Source organism: Carettochelys insculpta, chromosome 3, assembly GCF_033958435.1.
Source record: "Carettochelys insculpta isolate YL-2023 chromosome 3, ASM3395843v1, whole genome shotgun sequence".
NCBI lineage: Eukaryota > Metazoa > Chordata > Testudines > Carettochelyidae > Carettochelys > Carettochelys insculpta.
Genome location: NC_134139.1, coordinates 113,060,875 through 113,079,016, shown reverse-complemented (window position 1 = coordinate 113,079,016; position 18,142 = coordinate 113,060,875). Strand labels below are relative to the sequence as shown.

General features: G+C 38.8%; 1 protein-coding gene across 3 annotated transcripts in view; it reads left to right on the top strand.

The window, feature by feature from the left end:
- RNF217 (ring finger protein 217) overlaps positions 1-18,142 on the top strand; it is a 79,361-nt gene extending 61,219 nt beyond the window's left edge. For 2 of the 3 annotated variants that reach the window (XM_074990629.1, XM_074990627.1), the window contains 2 exons: positions 3,590-3,661; positions 8,220-18,142. In XM_074990629.1, coding sequence (XP_074846730.1) covers positions 3,590-3,661; positions 8,220-8,293 — 146 coding nt within the window. In that variant the 3' untranslated portion in view covers positions 8,294-18,142. Of the gene's footprint in view, positions 1-3,589; positions 3,662-4,944; positions 4,977-8,219 lie in introns of those variants that run through there. The other variant, XM_074990628.1, reaches the window with a different exon arrangement.

Here is an 18,142-nt window from a genome sequence, read left to right as displayed (position 1 = left end):
AATTCACAAGGTATAATTTGTTTAAAAAAAAAAAAAAATTATCACAGTCTCAGGGGCAATGTGTGGAAACGTGCACAGGGGTCAAATGCACCCTCCTAGTGTCTAGAGGAGGGGGGAATCCCTCAACTCACCATCAGCGCTGCACTGCTTCTGGAGAATGGATAAGGGTGGTCTCCATGGGGCAGCCCTAGAGCAGTGCAAGCTTCCTAGCTTGCGCTGCTTTTCATCTGTGCCACTCTTAGTGAGGGGTGGGACTGCCACCTCACTCACCGGAAGTGGCAGGTGAAGGGAGGAGCGATGGTGGGCAGGGGTGAGCATGGCATGGACTGAGCAGAAACAGGGAAGGGCTGGGGCAGGGACATGTGGCCGGTGTCATCCCTGGAAGCCATGTCACCAGTTACCAACCTCATATTCCTGAGAAGTGGTGAGCAAACGGGTACAGTCTGTCCCAATAGATTAACATCCATTTATTCAGATTCTTTATTTTTAAATATTTTGTTAGAAAATGGTTGAATGACACACTTTTTTTTTTCTAGATTTTTTTTTTGTATTTAATGTGTTAAGCTATTTTTTCATTGTAATTGTAATTCAATTTAAAATGCACAGGTGGTATTTTAATATTTTTATTCAGTAAACTGCCATAACTATTCTGGTTAGAGAATAAGAAAGTTTATCAATTTTTGTTAATATAAACCAAGTTGTATTAAAGGAATTATTACACGCAGTTAATTATTTGAACTTATTGTTTCTGATCAACGTATTCTTCAATGTTTTGAAACTATTAGATTTCATCCTTTCATGGCTTTCACAGATTGGAAGGCTCAGGGAGGGGGAAAGCTTTTGGACTTTTTATGACTGTGTTTCTCATTTTTGAATGAACTAGTGTTCTGAATTGAAGTGTAGAAAATACACTCTCTGCACCTGCAGAGGAGGCTACTTCTGATTTATCTCTCCAGAAACTGATTCCCCATGCTGTTCAGCTGGTTGTTTCCAAGTTCTAGCAGTTCAATGATTTGATCTTCTGTAAAACTTCAGTAGCAAACACACTGCTTACTTTAATACATTTCATATGTTTAAGCATGAGTATAGCTTGTCAATTCAAATATTTTACAAATGGTTGCTTTTTAAAAATGTATATGCCAAGTTGATGGGTTTTGTCTATATGCTTATCCTCGATTGTCTAATTTCCTTGTGGTTCCCACCTTTCTATCTGCATCCATGTATTGTGTCTTGTGTTAGATTGTAATTTATTTGGTACATATACTGTTGTTTTGTTCTTTGTACAGCACCTAGCACAATGGTGTCCTGATCCTCAGAAAGGCATCTACATTTTATGATAACACAGATAATGAATTTGCCAAGTCTTTCCTTTTAATAATTAATCAGACTTTCAGAACCCTTCTCTCCCACTCAACATGCTCCATTTTTCAGACTTGTGTTAAATGTTTGTGAAACATCTTGTTTTCCCTTCAAACTGCGAAAATTAGTGGTTCGTTTCTGGAGAAGACTACATCATTATTCTCTTGATTGTTGAAATCATTCTCTAAAACCTAATCTTAGTCACTCTGTAGTTCTGGGATATCTATTTTTAATTTTCTTCTCATTCCAAACCAAGTTCCCTCTAAGCTGCGCAGCAGCCTGTTGAGAGTTGTACAGGCACTTGGGAGCCTGTCCCCTCACTCCAGCTGTAGAGCTGCTGGAGGCAGAGAGAAGAGGAGATATTCTACCCTCCTCCCTCCAAGACCTGCCTCAGAGCTTCCATGGCTGGAGAGAGTTCTCTTTCCCCCCCCCCCCCCCCCCCCCCGCACCAACTGCAGTTTTGGGCAGCTTGCATCGAAAATCCCTCATCCTGGGGTGTATTGATTTTTACTCGCTCCCTTCCCCTACCCCCCTCACCCCTGAGGTCCACCCCACCACATGAATTTTGTTATGTGCATCAATATGGAGATCGTGGTATGTGATGCACATACATGGGGAAAATAGAGGGAACACTGCTGCCAGAGTAATTTCTCAATGTCACAACCTAATTTACTGATTTATTGAAATTTACATCTCCAGTTGAACTACTGGAGCATTAAGAAAAAAAATATTTGGCATTTACAGCCCTTTTCATGTTTTCAGGCAGCTTGACCAGAGTCCATTTTTGCTACATCCTATGCAAACCCATGGAGAGAAACTAGCGTGGTTTCGAGAGTTCAGCCTGTATCAGCTAGACAAAGTAATTGTATTGCATGGGTTCTAGTTTGATCCAGATTCTCTGTTTGGCAAGTCTTTGGCTGAACAGTCCTTCCATGCAGTTCTACAAGCCGTAAACTGAAAAAATACAAATCTGAGGAAGAATAACCCATACAGGGTAAAGTCTATGCTCCTCTACTCAGCACAACTCTTGCCACCTAGGCCTGTGAGACCCATGCCATTTTGTAGGTATTGATTGAAAACAGGCTTAGATGCTCTTAAGGATTGGCCTTGCATCATGATAGTCAGAAGGCACTACTGCTGCTTTCACATAGCGATGGATCAGACCCTAAATGAGCTAGCTATCAGTTGGTAATGTCTGTATGAGATGCTGGTGCTGCTGCTGTGTAGTGAGGTTCATGTAGATCTGGGCTGAGGATCTCCAAGATGCCTGTTTCAGTGGGCATCTTCCTCGTGATGGTATTGGGGTGAATGAAGTAGACTTGTAGAGCCTCCCCAGAGGATGCCAGAAGTACTGAGTGGTGAATGCCTGTTGTTTTGCCCTTAGTCCTGAAATGTCTTAAAATTAGAACTAGTAATAGATGTAAGATCATGGTGAGAGCTGAGATAGGCACAAAGGTATGTGGTATGTGTGTGAGAAGTTAGCCTTCAGGAAGAGCAAAAGATTGGTTTGCTACAAATAGTATCTCACTGGAGTTAAACATACAGTAAACCCTTGATTTAACGGACTTTGGAAATAATAGATGCTGTACACCAGCGCCTGCTCCACTCCCCTGTGAATGCCAGTGACTCACTAGAGCTGGAGGAGCCACCACTGTGGCTGGGGCCGCCAGGGGTGAGTGATGAGCGACTTGTGGCAGGCAAGCCCAGAGGCTCTGCTCTGTAAACTGCACAAAGAACCCGCTGCTGAGCTCCCTCCCAAGCCTGCTGCATTCTTCCCAGGTCTCACTCCCTAATGTTCCTTGTATAGTACCCAGAGGCACTGAAACCTCATTTGGGGTGACTGAAGTCTCTGCTCTACAGCCTCAGCTCAGAGCCAGCTGGCCTTTAGCTCAGGTGGTAGAGTGCAGGGCTTTAGACCCTATGCTCGCAGGTTCTGTCCCTGGGGCCAGCAACCTGGGTCTGTCGGCAAGTTATACTTGCAAGGTGCCTCCAGTCCTGCTGATTTGGATTTAATGGACTTTATCATTAACAGATACCCCGTCACTGCATTAGTCCATTAAATCAAGGGTTTACTGTGTTACTAAGTGGAACACCAGTAAAACTTTAAAACACAAACAGTTTAATTTCAGAGGTACCTATGTGGTTAGATTATTTGAGGTATGTCTCAAGAGCCAGGAAGATAATAAAGTAAAATAACTTATTTTACTTTTTGAATGATCTTGTTTTTCAGCTGGAAAATTACTCATTGCACCCTTGATACTGGTATTGGGACTGGCACTAGGAGCTATAGCTGTTGTAATAGGTAAGAACTCATGCAACATAATAATGACTTTTCTGCTAAACATGGAATGTTTAAGTCTAAGTAGTCAGTATATCTGGAATCTGGTAATATAATTCATTTGAAACTTAGTGACTATCAAAAGGCTACACAAAACTGGGAATCGGAAGCTGCTAATCTGGGTTCTAATCCTGATTTTGTCACCAATGTGATATGCCTTTGAGCAATTCATTCAGGCTGCAGTATTGCCATTTTTAGAGATCTACATGGAGTCACAAACACATAACTCGGAAGGGTGTTGTTATGATGGATGTTTATAAAGCACTTTGCATCTTAATGCTTTCTATATGAGAATCTCTGTGCATCTTATTTTCCTGTACAAGATTGATGCCTGCCAGCTATTTAAAAAGAATAAATTCTCATCAGTGAGTCAGTGCTTGGGGCTGTTCTACACTAGAATGTTTTGTCACCTGAACTATATCAATATTGCTACAATATATTAAATATATTATATTAATCAATATATTAAAACTCCTGTTCGTGTGGATGTAGTTATACCAATATGGAAGTCTTAATCCATGTTCAGAAAACAAAATAAGATGTACAGACCCACTGACCAGGAGGTGGGGAGGGAGCAAAGGGGCTGCTTGCCCCGGGACCTTTTGGTACACCGCGAAGTGCTGTGCTGCAACTCTACGAGCAACTATGTGGGAGCATGATGAAAGCAGGGTTGACTGCTCTGTACACCATCTTTCTGCTCTTCACCACATCCCTTCCAAGGGCAGGGAGACAGCTCCCCTCCCCCTACCTTGCCCCCAGGTCCATAGTGGCTATTGGTGCTGCTGAAGATATTTACTGGTATAAAGCACTTTTATTCTGGTGTAATTGTGGCCATGCCTACATTGAGGGTGGTGGTGGTTGGTGTTCTTGTTTTGAATTTTTTGTGACATTTCTATACTGGCAAAAGCCCTAGTGTACATGATTTAGATTGACTTAAAAGTGCTCACTGAGCTATATGGTGAAAGCACTTCTTCTGCACTAAGAAGGGTTTGGGTAACTATACTGGCATAGGTGTAATGACTACATTTCTAAGTGTGAATTAGGCCTTAGCTATGATCAGATCACTAAGATGATCCTGAAGAGTAATGTGTGTGAGGTTTTAAAAAGACTCAGTGATTATATGTAATAAATTTCTGAAATAGAGGTAATTATAGCAATGTCTGGTACCAACACAGCTGTAAAAGTAATCTTAATAAGGAGTTATAAACCATTCTACACCAATAATTTCACCATCTGTATTTTGACAGTTCATTACGGTATACACTGAGCTAGGAGTAATGACTTCAGTAAATTTTCTTTATGGTATGATAGAACAGCAGTCTCTGAAAAGCACTTTTTTTTCCCTAACCAGTCCATATGGACAAAACTTACGGCACTGCTGTTTCAGTTTTGATTGAAAAGTACCTCTTCTAACAAACTGTTTGTTTTCAGTTAAAAAACACTATCAGGTTTATTGAAAATCTTGCATTTTACAGAAAGGCTTGAAAGGTAAACTAAAGTCTTGCTTGGACTAGGATCTAAAGTGTAATATTTAACACACATTTGCTGACCTGATGATAAGACAAAGTGCTTAAATTAAAACCTAGATAAGAATCTGGGCTTTAACGTGACCAATTTTAGCATGTTTCAGAACAAAACAGCAGTGTTACCCATGTTATCCAACACGTTATAAATAGCACACCTTTTAAATCCTAGTCTTGGCAAGGCATGAATGAAAACACTCCAAGTTAATTTGTATTTCTGTAGCACCTTCTCTCTGGCTAACTCAAAGTACTTTATAAATATTAATGAACTAAACCACATCCCTTTGGAGATAGAAAGGACTATAGCCTGCATACTTCTGAAAGTTGTTGTTGTTTTTCTTCCATTTTTCAAATGAATGGTGTCACTGGAAAGCCACTGATCTGCAGATGTTTAGTGCACTCATGTCTTGATGCAGACAATTGATGACCCAGAGGCCATACTTTTTCACAAGGGAAGAGCAGCATGTTTAAACTCTAGTAACAGGGAGACAGCTGTATTAGTCTTTGAAGTGCTACTGGACTGCTTTTTTGTTTTAATAGTATATAGACTAACAAAATAATTCATTAGGTGGTGAGCTTTCATGGGATAGATCCACTTCTTCAGACCACAGCCATACCAGAACAGACTTAAACTATGTTTAAACTGTGTATTTGAAACTTGATTAACCTGGAAGCAAGCCAGTTAGTTTTCTGTTAAAATATCACTTCACCTAATGTTTGGGGAAACTAAAGTTACTAATAGAAGATGACCTGTAATACTTTAAACCTCTGTTCTATGAGGAGATGAAAGGGACCAGAAAAAAATCTGTAATAGGGTAAACAGGTAATTAATTTTAAGCAAACCTATATAGTTTAATATGTATGCAAAACAATCTTTTCCACCTTGTATTCAGCTGTGATGCTTGGAGTAACTTTCCCAGACCTGAAGAAGAGCTTCTTTCTCTCACCAACAGAAGCTGGTCCAGTAAGATATTACCTCACACAACTTGTCTCTCTAATATTCTGGATCAACAGAGCTACAACATATAATCACTCCATACAGCCACTCAGTATAACATCAGTTACAATATCCTTATGACTCTAGATGTAACTTACATGTTATATTGTATTTAAGAATGACTTTTGGTCTGACCCAGTATAGCCAATCTTGTCCATTTCCAGCCTCTCAGGGAGGCTAGGGACACCATTCCTACCCATCCTGGCTAATAGCCATTGATGGACCTAACCTCCATTAATTTATCTAGTTCTTGTTTGAATCCTGTTAAAGTCCTGGTCTTCACAGCCTCCTCTGGCAAGGAGTTCCACTGGCCAGCTGTGCACTGCGTAAAGAAAAACTTCCTTTTGTTAGTCTTAAACCTGCTACCCATCAATTTCATTTGGTGACCTCATGTTACAGAAACAAATCAATAACTTTCCTTATTCACTATTTTTAGACCTCTATCATATCGCCCCTTGGTCTCCTCTTTTCTAAGGCTACGTCTACACTACGAGATAAATTCAAATTTATTAAAATTGATTTTTGTCATTTTTTAAATTCAATTTTGAGTATTCTCACTTCCCACAGGCTCCCAACAAATTCGACACGTTGCATCCACACTGAAATCACCAAACATTGACTGTTCAAGCAGTGCATTGTGGGAACCTTTCCCACAGTTCCCTCAGCCCCGCATTCTGAGCCTGGAGCCAGGTGCAGCAGTGCTGTCAGTTTTCCAGGTCTGGCAGCTTGGGTGGACCTGAGAAACTGACAGCGCAGCAGCCCCAGTCAGTTTCCCGGCTTCCACTAGTACAGTAAACCATCCATTTAATGGACTAATAGTGAGGAAGAGCTGTCCGTTCTTCTCGATAGTCCTTTAAATGTGAGGGTTTACTCCCCATCCCTGCAGGCTCCCTGAGCCCCAGTCCAACCCCCACTCCCCCCACAAACCTCCTGAAAACAACTCCCCCCAAAAAAACCAACCCTGCCACTCACCGACTCCGGTGGAAGAGCTGCTGGAGCTCACTGGCTGGGGGCACCTGGTCACAGGTGGCCAGGGTGCCTGAGGGGTGGGTGCCTGCCCATGGCATCTGGCCCCACGCTGCTTGAGCCGCCTGACCATGGGGTGCATGGCCCTGCACCATAGGAGTGCAGTAGCCCTGATCAGTTTCACAGCTCCCACTAGTAGCAGAGAGCTGGGAACCAGGTGCAGTACATGTAGCTTTGTGGGATACATAGGGGACACTTGTGGAGGCTAATAAATTCGATTTTAAGATGTGGTGCTTCCACACTGGCCTTTAATCAAACTTCTGAATTCGAGCTTGAGGCTATACCTGTCAGGTAACTGTGGTATTGTAATCTTGATATTAGGTCTCACAAAATTGAGCTAATGGTATTTAAAGTGAAGACAGTCGTGGTAATATCAAGTTAACTGCTTTAAATTCGAAATTCTCTTAGTTTACATGCAGCCTAAGATGAAAAGTCCTACTCCTTTTAATTAGTTCAGGTTATATCACCCATATAAGGTTTTCTGTTGTCAGAAATTGAGATTGTGGAAACAGAGAGTAAAATAAAATTGAGTTGAAGGTAACAATGAGGGTATTTAGATTTATGTGAAAACAAAAACTGATTTAACTTATTTGTGAATTTAAAACTGTGAGTTAAAATATTTTTTAAATCTGTGATGGAGTTCTCATGTCTTCATAGACTGGAGAGTATGGAAGCTCTTTTGAAATAAGAATATGCAAATAAGACTATGCAAACAGGGTGCCAGCTATGCAAATATGCACCTTATTTGCATTTTCAATTTACCTCATTTGCATACCTCTTTTGAAAGAGGAATGCAAGTGTTAGACACAATCTAAATGTCTTAACCTTTTAACATTTCACTGGAATTTATGGAGTAGTAATTGGATACTGGGTTGTGTGTGTGTTTTCAGATGATGCATGCACACTGAGAAATTACAATCGAATGTTTCATAACTACATACTAGTTCCTTTTAATTTTGTGTGTTCTTTTTGGCAGGTTTATTTGTGTTTCCTATCTATTGCCTTTGTAAAAAGCAGAGGAAAAGGTCACGGACAGGTATGCCCTGGTAAGATGGACCTTGCTCACCTGAACTGAGCTGGTTGTGTAAGGGCTATACAAAATTTGTGTGACAGAGCAATATAAGACTGATTAACAGCTTTGAGGCACCAAGTCTGGACAAAGAATGGGAACTTTCTGCCATATTCCTTCCACACAGTACACTACTGCAGACCAGAATGCCTCCTACTGTTGTGCACTCCAAACAAGATGGAACCCCCAACTGCTGCTTTTTAAATGTTTTTATTTTATTTTTAAAGATAAGTGTCTAAGTTTCTTTCCTAGACAATCAGTCTGTATTGTAGCCACAACTGTACTGATGAACATGTGAAGAAAGCATTTAATTGGTAACGTATTTTCCATTTAGCATCTGTATAGGCCTTTCAGGAGAAATGCCCAGAGGTGTTTGGACTTTTACTGCACACTGAATAGCCTAGACTAGTTTCAGCGTTTAATTATGTAAATACTTTTCATCATACAGTGTCATAACAAACCAATATGTAAAATCAGATGCTGGAAGATGATGGCTGGTTGTATTGTCTGCTGATTCTACAAGCGGATAAGGGAGCTGAACCACCTGTGTGGCAGAAATTGCTACTGCTAAAAATATCAGTGCCTCAAGGAGAAGTAAGGAGTAAAATTATTGGAACCAAGTCAATGACATTTGTTGTGGTATTTAAATTACATGTTAGAAGTATTAATTCTATAGATCAGTACAGCATTTCACCCCTTCCCAGCAAAAGAATGCCTGTATTAGCTAATGAAACAAATATTACTTGCTCTTTCTGTCTTTGGGTATTCTCTGAAATGAGATGGGAAACAGGTAGGAGAATTTGTTTTCATGGTGGAGCTAGAACTAATTCATATCTTCAGTTGTATTTTGGCACATGCAGTACAAACTACCTACAGTATGAAGATTCAATCTATGATATAATATTTACACAAATTGCACATGTTTGTTATGAAGCTCAAGTCTGAAAAAAATCCAGTGTCACCTGGATGGAGACAAGCAGAACATGGAGACAGGGAATTAGAAACAGTACTACTAATATTCCATGCTTTGTGTTTTTCTTCCTTGGTGTTTTGTTACTTGGATGAGATACAGTGACAGTAGTAACTTGGTTTGAAGAGCTTGGCTAGTCTATTTGTTCCTAACTTACAATCATATTATTGACTGACTGACTGACTTCTTTTTCAAGTTGCTATAACTTAAAGTACACGCACAAAAAATCCCACTAACTTACTATGATTCAGATATTTCAAATTCTTTTATGTTAGAAAGAAGAAATGAAGATATATTTAACTAAAATGTCTAAACATTATAGAAGGAAGAGGAAAGAAAAATACCAATTTTTCCATAAAGCATCAGTCAGACTTCAAAAAAATGAAAGAAGTAAGGTTGCTTAAAGTGGCCATATTAACTGACCACATTTAACCAGGTATTTGTATATGCTATTTTTTTGAGTCTCCTTGAAAGCTTCTATGTACTGTAAATTGCACCCAAATGCAGCATAGTTTTGAAAGTACGTTTTTTGCACCAGTATCCTAAAAAAAGAAAAAAAAATCTGAAACCTGAATATAATAGTAGCAGTTAGTGATCCATATTTATCCCTGCAGTGGAGAGTACACTTCAAAGCCTCAGTGGAAGAAACTGTAGTGGATTTTGTTTACTCAGCAACACAAAAATCACTTACTATTGTTGGCTAGTGTTTGTGTGTGTGTGTGTGTGTGTGTGTGTGTGTGTGTGTTTTAAACTTACCAAAAACACTGTACGCAAGAATATAATGGTAGCCAAGATAGACCCAACACCACCTCTTTGTGCACCTTCCATTTCAGTTTAAAAGTATGCTGACCCTGCAATGATTGTGAAAATAGGAACTTCTCAGTTTCATGTTAAAAGCTGAGGCAATTACCTAATTTCAAACTACAGTATTTCCAGTTAAAATACATATCTCATGGAGCTTTTAAAATCACATTTGTTATGACACATCTGTCCCTTATTTTGGTAATGCAGTTGAACTTTTCTATTCCGGCAACCCTGAGAAACGGAGTATGCCGGATTAAGGAATTTTTCAGACTAGGTAGCGGGGAAGGGTGCATGAGGGCATTGGGGTGGGGGCACTTACATGGTTCCTTGTTCCTGAGGGCACATGTGGCTCCATATCCCACCCACAGGCACCACCTCCCCCTGCTACCAGAGAAGCACGTCGTCTTGCTGCCATTCCCCCCAGCATGCAGAGCCACTTCCTAGTCCTCCTTCTGCCAGGATCCATACCACGTGTGTTCTCAGACTAGGAACACCCAGAGTATGAAGGTTCAAGTATACCTGAAAGTTGCCAGCCACCTTGAATTAGTCTGTTTTAAGAGAGTCTGTTTTCTGAAGGTCATACATATCAGTTGTCTTTGGATTACTCAGGGATTTTTTATTCCTTTTGTTTTAAAAGTCAGATCACTTTCTGGGGATATTTTTGTATTATTTAGAAAAGTTTCAAACCTTAGTGATATACACAGAGTTTGCAATGCAGACTATAAAAGTGTCAAATCAAGTATTTCATTTAAGAATATCTTACTTATATTGAGTAAGATTTTCTGTAATTGGTTACACAGTGAAATGAATCAACTGTTCTTCCTGGCTCTTTATACATGTTTGAAATATTCTTACAATGTGCAATGTATTTTTGTCAGGTTTTTTTTTTTTTCTTTTCAGTATAGGAGGTTTGAGGTAGTAACTTCAGGTTTTCCTATTGGAATGCACGCAAGATCTTAAGAGAATGGAATGAATAATATGTATTGCCACGTTTGTCCTATCTGTGCAGATAGAATAATAGGTTCAGTCAGATTTTATTATAATCAGAAAAAAAAATTCTGAACACAAAACGTGCCACTAACTTAAAAAAACAAAAAAAAACCAATATAACATCTTTCAATTCCCACAATACTGTCTGGTCTAGGGTGTTAATTTAATCAAGTTTAAAGAAATTCAAATGACATTTTCCACTTTGTTTGTTCATATAAAAAATATACAAAATTGGCCTAATGAATTTATAAAGATGAGACAGTATGCTTGTCTTTTGTATGCTCTCTCTCTCCAGAGGAATGCTAGGAACGATTGTGCTTTGTTACATGAGTGGAGAGGGATTCAGTCTTGGATTGCTTACCCACTCGATAGTTCTGTTCTTCACCTTTTCTTAAATTTAAAAAAAAAAAACAAAAAAACTTAAAAATGTGAACACTGTATTTAAAATGGCTATTTTATATTCATTGTATAAATATAAATTATCACACAAGTTAATACTATTCACGTGTGGATACTTAAGAAGTTTAACTATTTTGTGTTGATAAATTGTTGACTTTTTCCTGGGAAATAAATTTAATATTTGATCTTAAAGCTAAAATCACTATTTTCTAAACTATTTCAGATACATGTAAATTATATCACTTTCAGGAATAGAATTTATTTAGCTGCTAGGGTAGGGAAATTGAAAAATGGTTTTTCATTCATCCTTACAAAATATTTTTATATGTAATTTATATGGACTAAAACTGACATGACACCACTCTCTTGTACACAACAGTTCCACTCCACCTTTATCAGTAAATCACTTCCATTAAAAGACTAAGTTTGCCACTTGAATGATTCTAAAGACAGGTTTCATGTTAATGTATGCTGGACACACAGATTCAGTCAGTATACTGGGCAGTAGCTACACTAGATAGTAAAAGGTGGTTTTTCATTTGAGGAGCTTTTTCACACCAAAAATCATGTTCAGATGGGGATTCCACAGAGTAATTTGCAAGAGGCAGACCAGTTGAGGACATGATCGCTGCCCATTGTAGAGATTCCTGTGCAAAGATGATAGTCTTACCCTGAATTATTTTTCTCCTACTTTTCTGCAATTGGAAGCTCCCCTCAAAAGTAGGTCCCAGTATCTTCTGCCAGCTGTATAAACCCAATCATAGTGGCACCAGCTGTGGTCCCTGGTAAAACGAAGCTGGACAGAAGTCCAGGACTTCAGTGTGGAAGGCTCTGGCCTCCTGAAGATCTTCTTGAATCTGTGGATTTTGGACACCAGCTTTTTTGCCCTTCAACAAAGAGCAACTTACCATCTACAAGCCATCTTAAAACTTCCTCATCTTTTGTCCCCACAAAGACTGTCCTATCAGAAGAGAGAGTCTGGCTTTGTGTACTTATTGTCAAGGAAATAGCTTCCTTGCTATTTGAGGGCAAAACCCAGGAGGAGTTAACTCTGCAACAGCTCTACACCAGGCTATCAGAGACCGCTGAAGTTATTAACACTGGAAAAGAATTGTCTTAATCTTGCTCTCTGACTGGCTGCTCAGAATGGCTAGTGACCATCCACAGTTTCATAACAAATACTGCCACCTGGCAATCTAACTCTAGTTTTTCCAACATTTTTTGTCCCACATGCAGCTGTTTGCCCCTTGAGGAAGTCTTAGTCCCTTCCCTTCCTTCACTGTCCTATAATTAAATTGTTCATTTTTTGAGATAAATATTTTGTTTATTGCACAGCTCCTTATGACATTTTTATCATATCTGTTCACCTTGATTTGGAAGGTTGGTCAGTGTGATGTTTTAATTTTTTTTATAATGTTAATATGAGGACAGTATTGGCAATAATAGTCAAGAGCATATACGTTGCCAGGACAAATTATGTTTAACCAGTTGGCTGTTTGTTTTTGCAGTGATTTACAGCAGTTAGTGTTACTTAAAAAAGTGCAGGATAGTACCCCTCTGCTACAGATGACCGATAGTTCTATGCTTATATCTGTAGTGATGAAATGATTCTTAGAGAGTTTAATGTTTTTTCTTGCCAAGTGTATCGGGGGAAGTTGGTTCAAGTTCAGTGGCCAACTGAATTACATTTACAGGCTTTGAACTTTTAAATCTTGTGGCATTTCTTTCTAGACTGGTCCTTTTACCATTTATAGTTCTTGGCCATGGTTATGTCCACATAATTCTAAGTTGTGGATTTGAAACATCTAACTGTATTAGATAGCTTAGAATGTTGCTTATGGGAAGCATCCTACAGGAGCACTTTGAACAAAGAGCTTTTAATGGTTCCTTTGTGTAACATTTTAGTTGCCTTGGGACAAATTTGCTGCTGGTGTTTGCACAGTTCCATTGGAGCGATTGATGATGTGTCCAGTTTTATGCCAATAGTAAACTTGGTCCACAATGTTTTCACCAAGTCACATTAGCTTATGTTTAATGACTGTAACACAGCAACTGTAAAACCAGATGACTTTACATCTTCTGTAAGGGCAGAATTTTTCAGATTGGGTGCTCTTCTCTCCATCCTTGTAAGGCATCCCATCTTTTGTCTGACCATCAAACCTCTTAGCATTTTTTTTTTCTTTTTTAAACACTAGCACTAGATTTTGTGTGTTTGCAGGCTAGACTTTTTATGGTAACATTATTGAACTAAGAACATTTGATCTGGTCTCAAATTGCTTTCTGTGTAAGGTTGCACACTAACCGAATGTAGACTAGTAGTAGTGCTTCACTGTTTTTCCTCTTTGGGATGCTGGCATGCCATTATATAATGTCAATTAGGCTTTTTTTGAAGCCTGCCTTATTCAGCAGATCCATATCACTGCAGTTTAGGAACTGCAATCAGCAGCTTTCTAGTGTTTTAAAGAAGGATTTTCACACTGGGACAAACTTGAAGAGTAATCCTACTCAGCTTAGCAGTTTGAATAGCTAATATTTTTGTTATTTTGCCAATATTGTTAGTAAAAATATTTATATGAATGAAACTCAAATTTGTTTTATTTTACAATGAAGTAATCCTGTGATTCAGAAATCAGTCTGACATGGAAAACAGTCATGTCATGATTGTGTTGACATTAATTAGGTAGGAGTAATTAACTTGTTAGGAGACAAAGAAAAACTAAAATATATGAAAAGAATGTGAGTTTAAAGTGTGACTACATTTTTGTAATTTTTCATACCATTAAGCTGATCTAATCAAAATGGTCCCTACAACACATTGTGACTCCTTAAAAACAGCCCCCAGCCCCAAATTACTTTGTTTGAAGGGCTGTAATTTTTCTGGTACAGCTTCTTCCCCATCATTCCAATTGATATTAAAGGCTTTAGAGTTGTATACACTCTTTTTTCATATAAAAAGTAGAAAAATTAACATTTAAATGCATATATCGTTAATGTTCTTCTTAATATGGCAGTAAAATATTTTCTAATACCTACCGTAGAGAATAGGGCCTTGATCACAGAATGCATGATGTATTTGAGGTATGGGAATGTATAAGTAAGTTATAGTTACTTGTTTCCTTGAAAATTAAAATTTTGATGTCTAAATGTCTCTCATTTTCCTCTAAAAATTGTAACTAGTCTCATATAAAAGTAAAGGGCCCTGTTCTCAATGGTAATTAAGGAAAAATACTGAACACAGTGCAGCAGAAAGCCTTTCATTGTCTTTTTGACTCGTGAAATCCTAAATAATAAACTTGAAATTACGTGAATCAAAATCAGAATAGCAGAGGTTTATATACAAATTATTAAAGAAATAATTTTTACAACTAGGAACATGAAGAAAAAGTATGTGCAAGATCCTTTTAAACATTAGTGCCTGCTAGGTCTGTGCGTTCCTAGCAATAATTTTGAGGAACACCTGACATGGGCAAGTAGGAATTTCTTGGAGAACAGTGAGACAAAGGTACTTTGTTAAATAAAAAACTACTGTTAACTTTTTACTGAACTGATGATAATGTGATCCCACAGTTGCCTCATTTTACAAAGGAAAACAAGTGAAAAGAAAAACATACATTCAAAACAAGCTGTTAAAATACGAACTCTGCTGCTTGTAAATTGCTGAGGCAGTCAAAATGGGTTTGTATGTGATCCGAGCTCCAGAGCAAGCTAAACAGGTTGAATCTTGAGCCCATTTTTACACTGAAAATACATTGTTAAGAATATTTCATTTTAATCTTTCTTCTGCTTCAGACAGAAATTGCAAGGACAAGGAGGTAACCATTTCAGTCTGTGAGAGCCATCTCAAAATGTTTGCCTTACTGCCGGTAATACATTTTATGAAATCGTGTTCTCAGTTCACAAACCGATAGTTAAAGTGACTAAGGAAGACAATAATTGCATTTAAAACTGACCATTTGAGACTATATTGGTACAGTATTCTATTATTTAATGCAGTTTACCATATATAAATAGTATCATGTGGCATTATTATATACGGTTTATATCATTGCATAATGTCGTTCAGTTCAATAGCAATGGTTCCGAAAAACAGAATGCTTATAGGCTAGTGCAGGGGTGCACAAATTGTGGGATGCAACATTTTGCAAGGGGGGGGCACAGGGCTATTGACTTTCCCCTCCCCCATGGTTCAGAATGCTGAGGCAAGATGGAATTTGAATTCATTAAGCAGTTTCTCCAAATTTATTTTAAAATGAAATGTTACATGAGTAGGTGGCTATAATATGTCTCTTAGCCAGTCAACCAAGAGAGAAAAGCAAAGACCATTAAAAATTAGAAAAGTGGATATAATGTTAACACTTGCGTTTCAGCTTAGTGTATTGACACTTTTTATTATCCTCTGTTAGTGCCTTATTGCTTGAGTCAGATGAGTTTTCCTTTATAAAAGAGCCATATGGGAAATATTGACAGGTTGATTAAAGACATTGTTAGGCCCAAAGTCTGTTGTTCTGAAGCTGGAATATTTCCACATAATACATTTTAGGAACAGGAAAGGTAATCTAACTTGTTTAATTTTGTTTTATCTTAATCCCGTCTTTCTGTTTTTTAATCTACTATTCACTCCCCCACATTTTCTACAAATGCATCTAAATAAGTATTGCCAGTGTCCATTATGTCTTTTAATAAAAAGTACTTGTGGGTTTTCACATAACCTTTCAAGCGAATCTTAAATGAGAGAGTGGGGAAGCCAGGTTTTACAACCTAAGGGCAGAGAGGCATTGGGTTATGTATGGAAACCCCCGCTCAGTAGGTAGACTTTGCTGTGCTGTTGCCTTCTTGCCCAGCTGAGGGGGTACCTATCCTCTGCAACAGCACCCTCCATCCTGGCACCACAACCCTAATCCCTGTGAGGTGCAGGGAAGAGGCCTTGGGGTGATGGGGTGGAGGCCTGGAAAGCATACCTGCCCAACAACACATGATAGCTGTGGTTTCTGACCCACAGGGCTGGGCCTCACTCCCTGTCGGTATTGCCACCTAGCTCCAAGGGTCACAGCACCATTCAAGTTTGGCTTGGTTATCCTTTCATCATGACAGAGGGGCACTGCGATGTGGGTCATGGGATTATTACACCACTTGACCCTGTGTATCACGTTGCAACTCCTGGAATGGGTAACCAGGCCCAGCAGTACGGGACAGGAGCTGCTGCTGCTGCTGGGTGAGTATGGGGCAGGCTTGCAACGTCTATAGCATCCAAGGATGCTTGAAGAGACATACTGGCTAATATTCGACTCTTCATGATGACAATGCTGTCATATACCTCCTTTTGTCAGTTACATCATATGCTTGAAAAGGCACCACCCATATGTCTCCAAGCTGGGGCGGGTGAGGTGAGGCGTGGGTGGGACAGTTGCTCCCTACATCTCTATTAGGCCTGTTGCTGCAGATATATTGAAAGTTATCCTGAATTAAAAGCACTTTGGCTATGTCTACACTTACGAAAAACTTCAAAGTGGCCACGCTAATGGCCAAGTTGAATACTAATGAGGCACTGAAATGAATATTCAGTACCTCATTAGCATGCTGCCAGCCACTGCACTTCAAAAGTACTGTGGCTTGCTCGTCTACATGGGGGTCCTTTCTAAAAGGACCCTCATGTAGATGGGCTACAGGCAATCAAACCGCGGCACTAGCAGCATGCTAATGTGCCGCATTAGTATTCTTTGATTTGGCCATTAGCATGGCCATTTCGAAGTTTCTCATAAGTGTAGATGCAGCCTCTGTGTGTGACAAGGCTTGACTTAATCTTAATCTTGACAAGTCTTAATTTGAAACTGATGTTGGCCATACTGAATGAGTAGCATTATTTGTCCCTGTCAGTCTCAAAGGGAGGATGTGATTGCAACTTATTTTCTTTGTATGAAAATATTTGGTACAGTCCTGGCTCCCCAGTGACCTCATCGATGGCCAGGATTACCCCACTGTATTTTAGGTTGTGTGAAGTACTTACTTATGTTATACCACAAAAAGCTATTGATTACTTTTTTGTCTCTATGCTCAAATCTGGTGTCAGAATAAGGAACAAATTATGTTTCTGAATTTTTGTAGATTGTTCTAAACTGTTGAAAATTTAAAACAGTTAATGACAGTTTTCAAAAAGGAAATTATTGTAGGCAAAATGATTTTTACATGAAAACTCAGGGTTGTTTTGGAAAATTATTTCTTTACGAAACCATGACCATTAATAGGTTTCCTTTATAAATTGTTTGTATACTCTCTCGTTTGATCAAAAATAATTTGGTGGTGGTTTCGTTTTGTAGAAACTTTCCTGCTACTGAAATTTCTGAATTATAGAATTCCAGATGATGATTCATCCCATGTCATTAGCTTGAATTGCAGCAAGGAAAATCTTTGGAGAAATTCTTGTTCCCACCTTCATTTTTTCTTTTTACAAAGAAACTCGCAAGCACTTCACTAGGATTCAGTCAAATATTTCTTTATTTCAATATTCTACAGTTCTCAAGTTAATAAGAACAGGGACTCCATGGCCATGTCTACGCGAGCCAAAAACTTTGAAATTGCCATGCAAATGGCCATTTTGAAGTTTACTAATTAACTGCTGAAATACATATTCAGAACCTCATTAGCATGCGGGCGGCTGTGGCACTTCGAA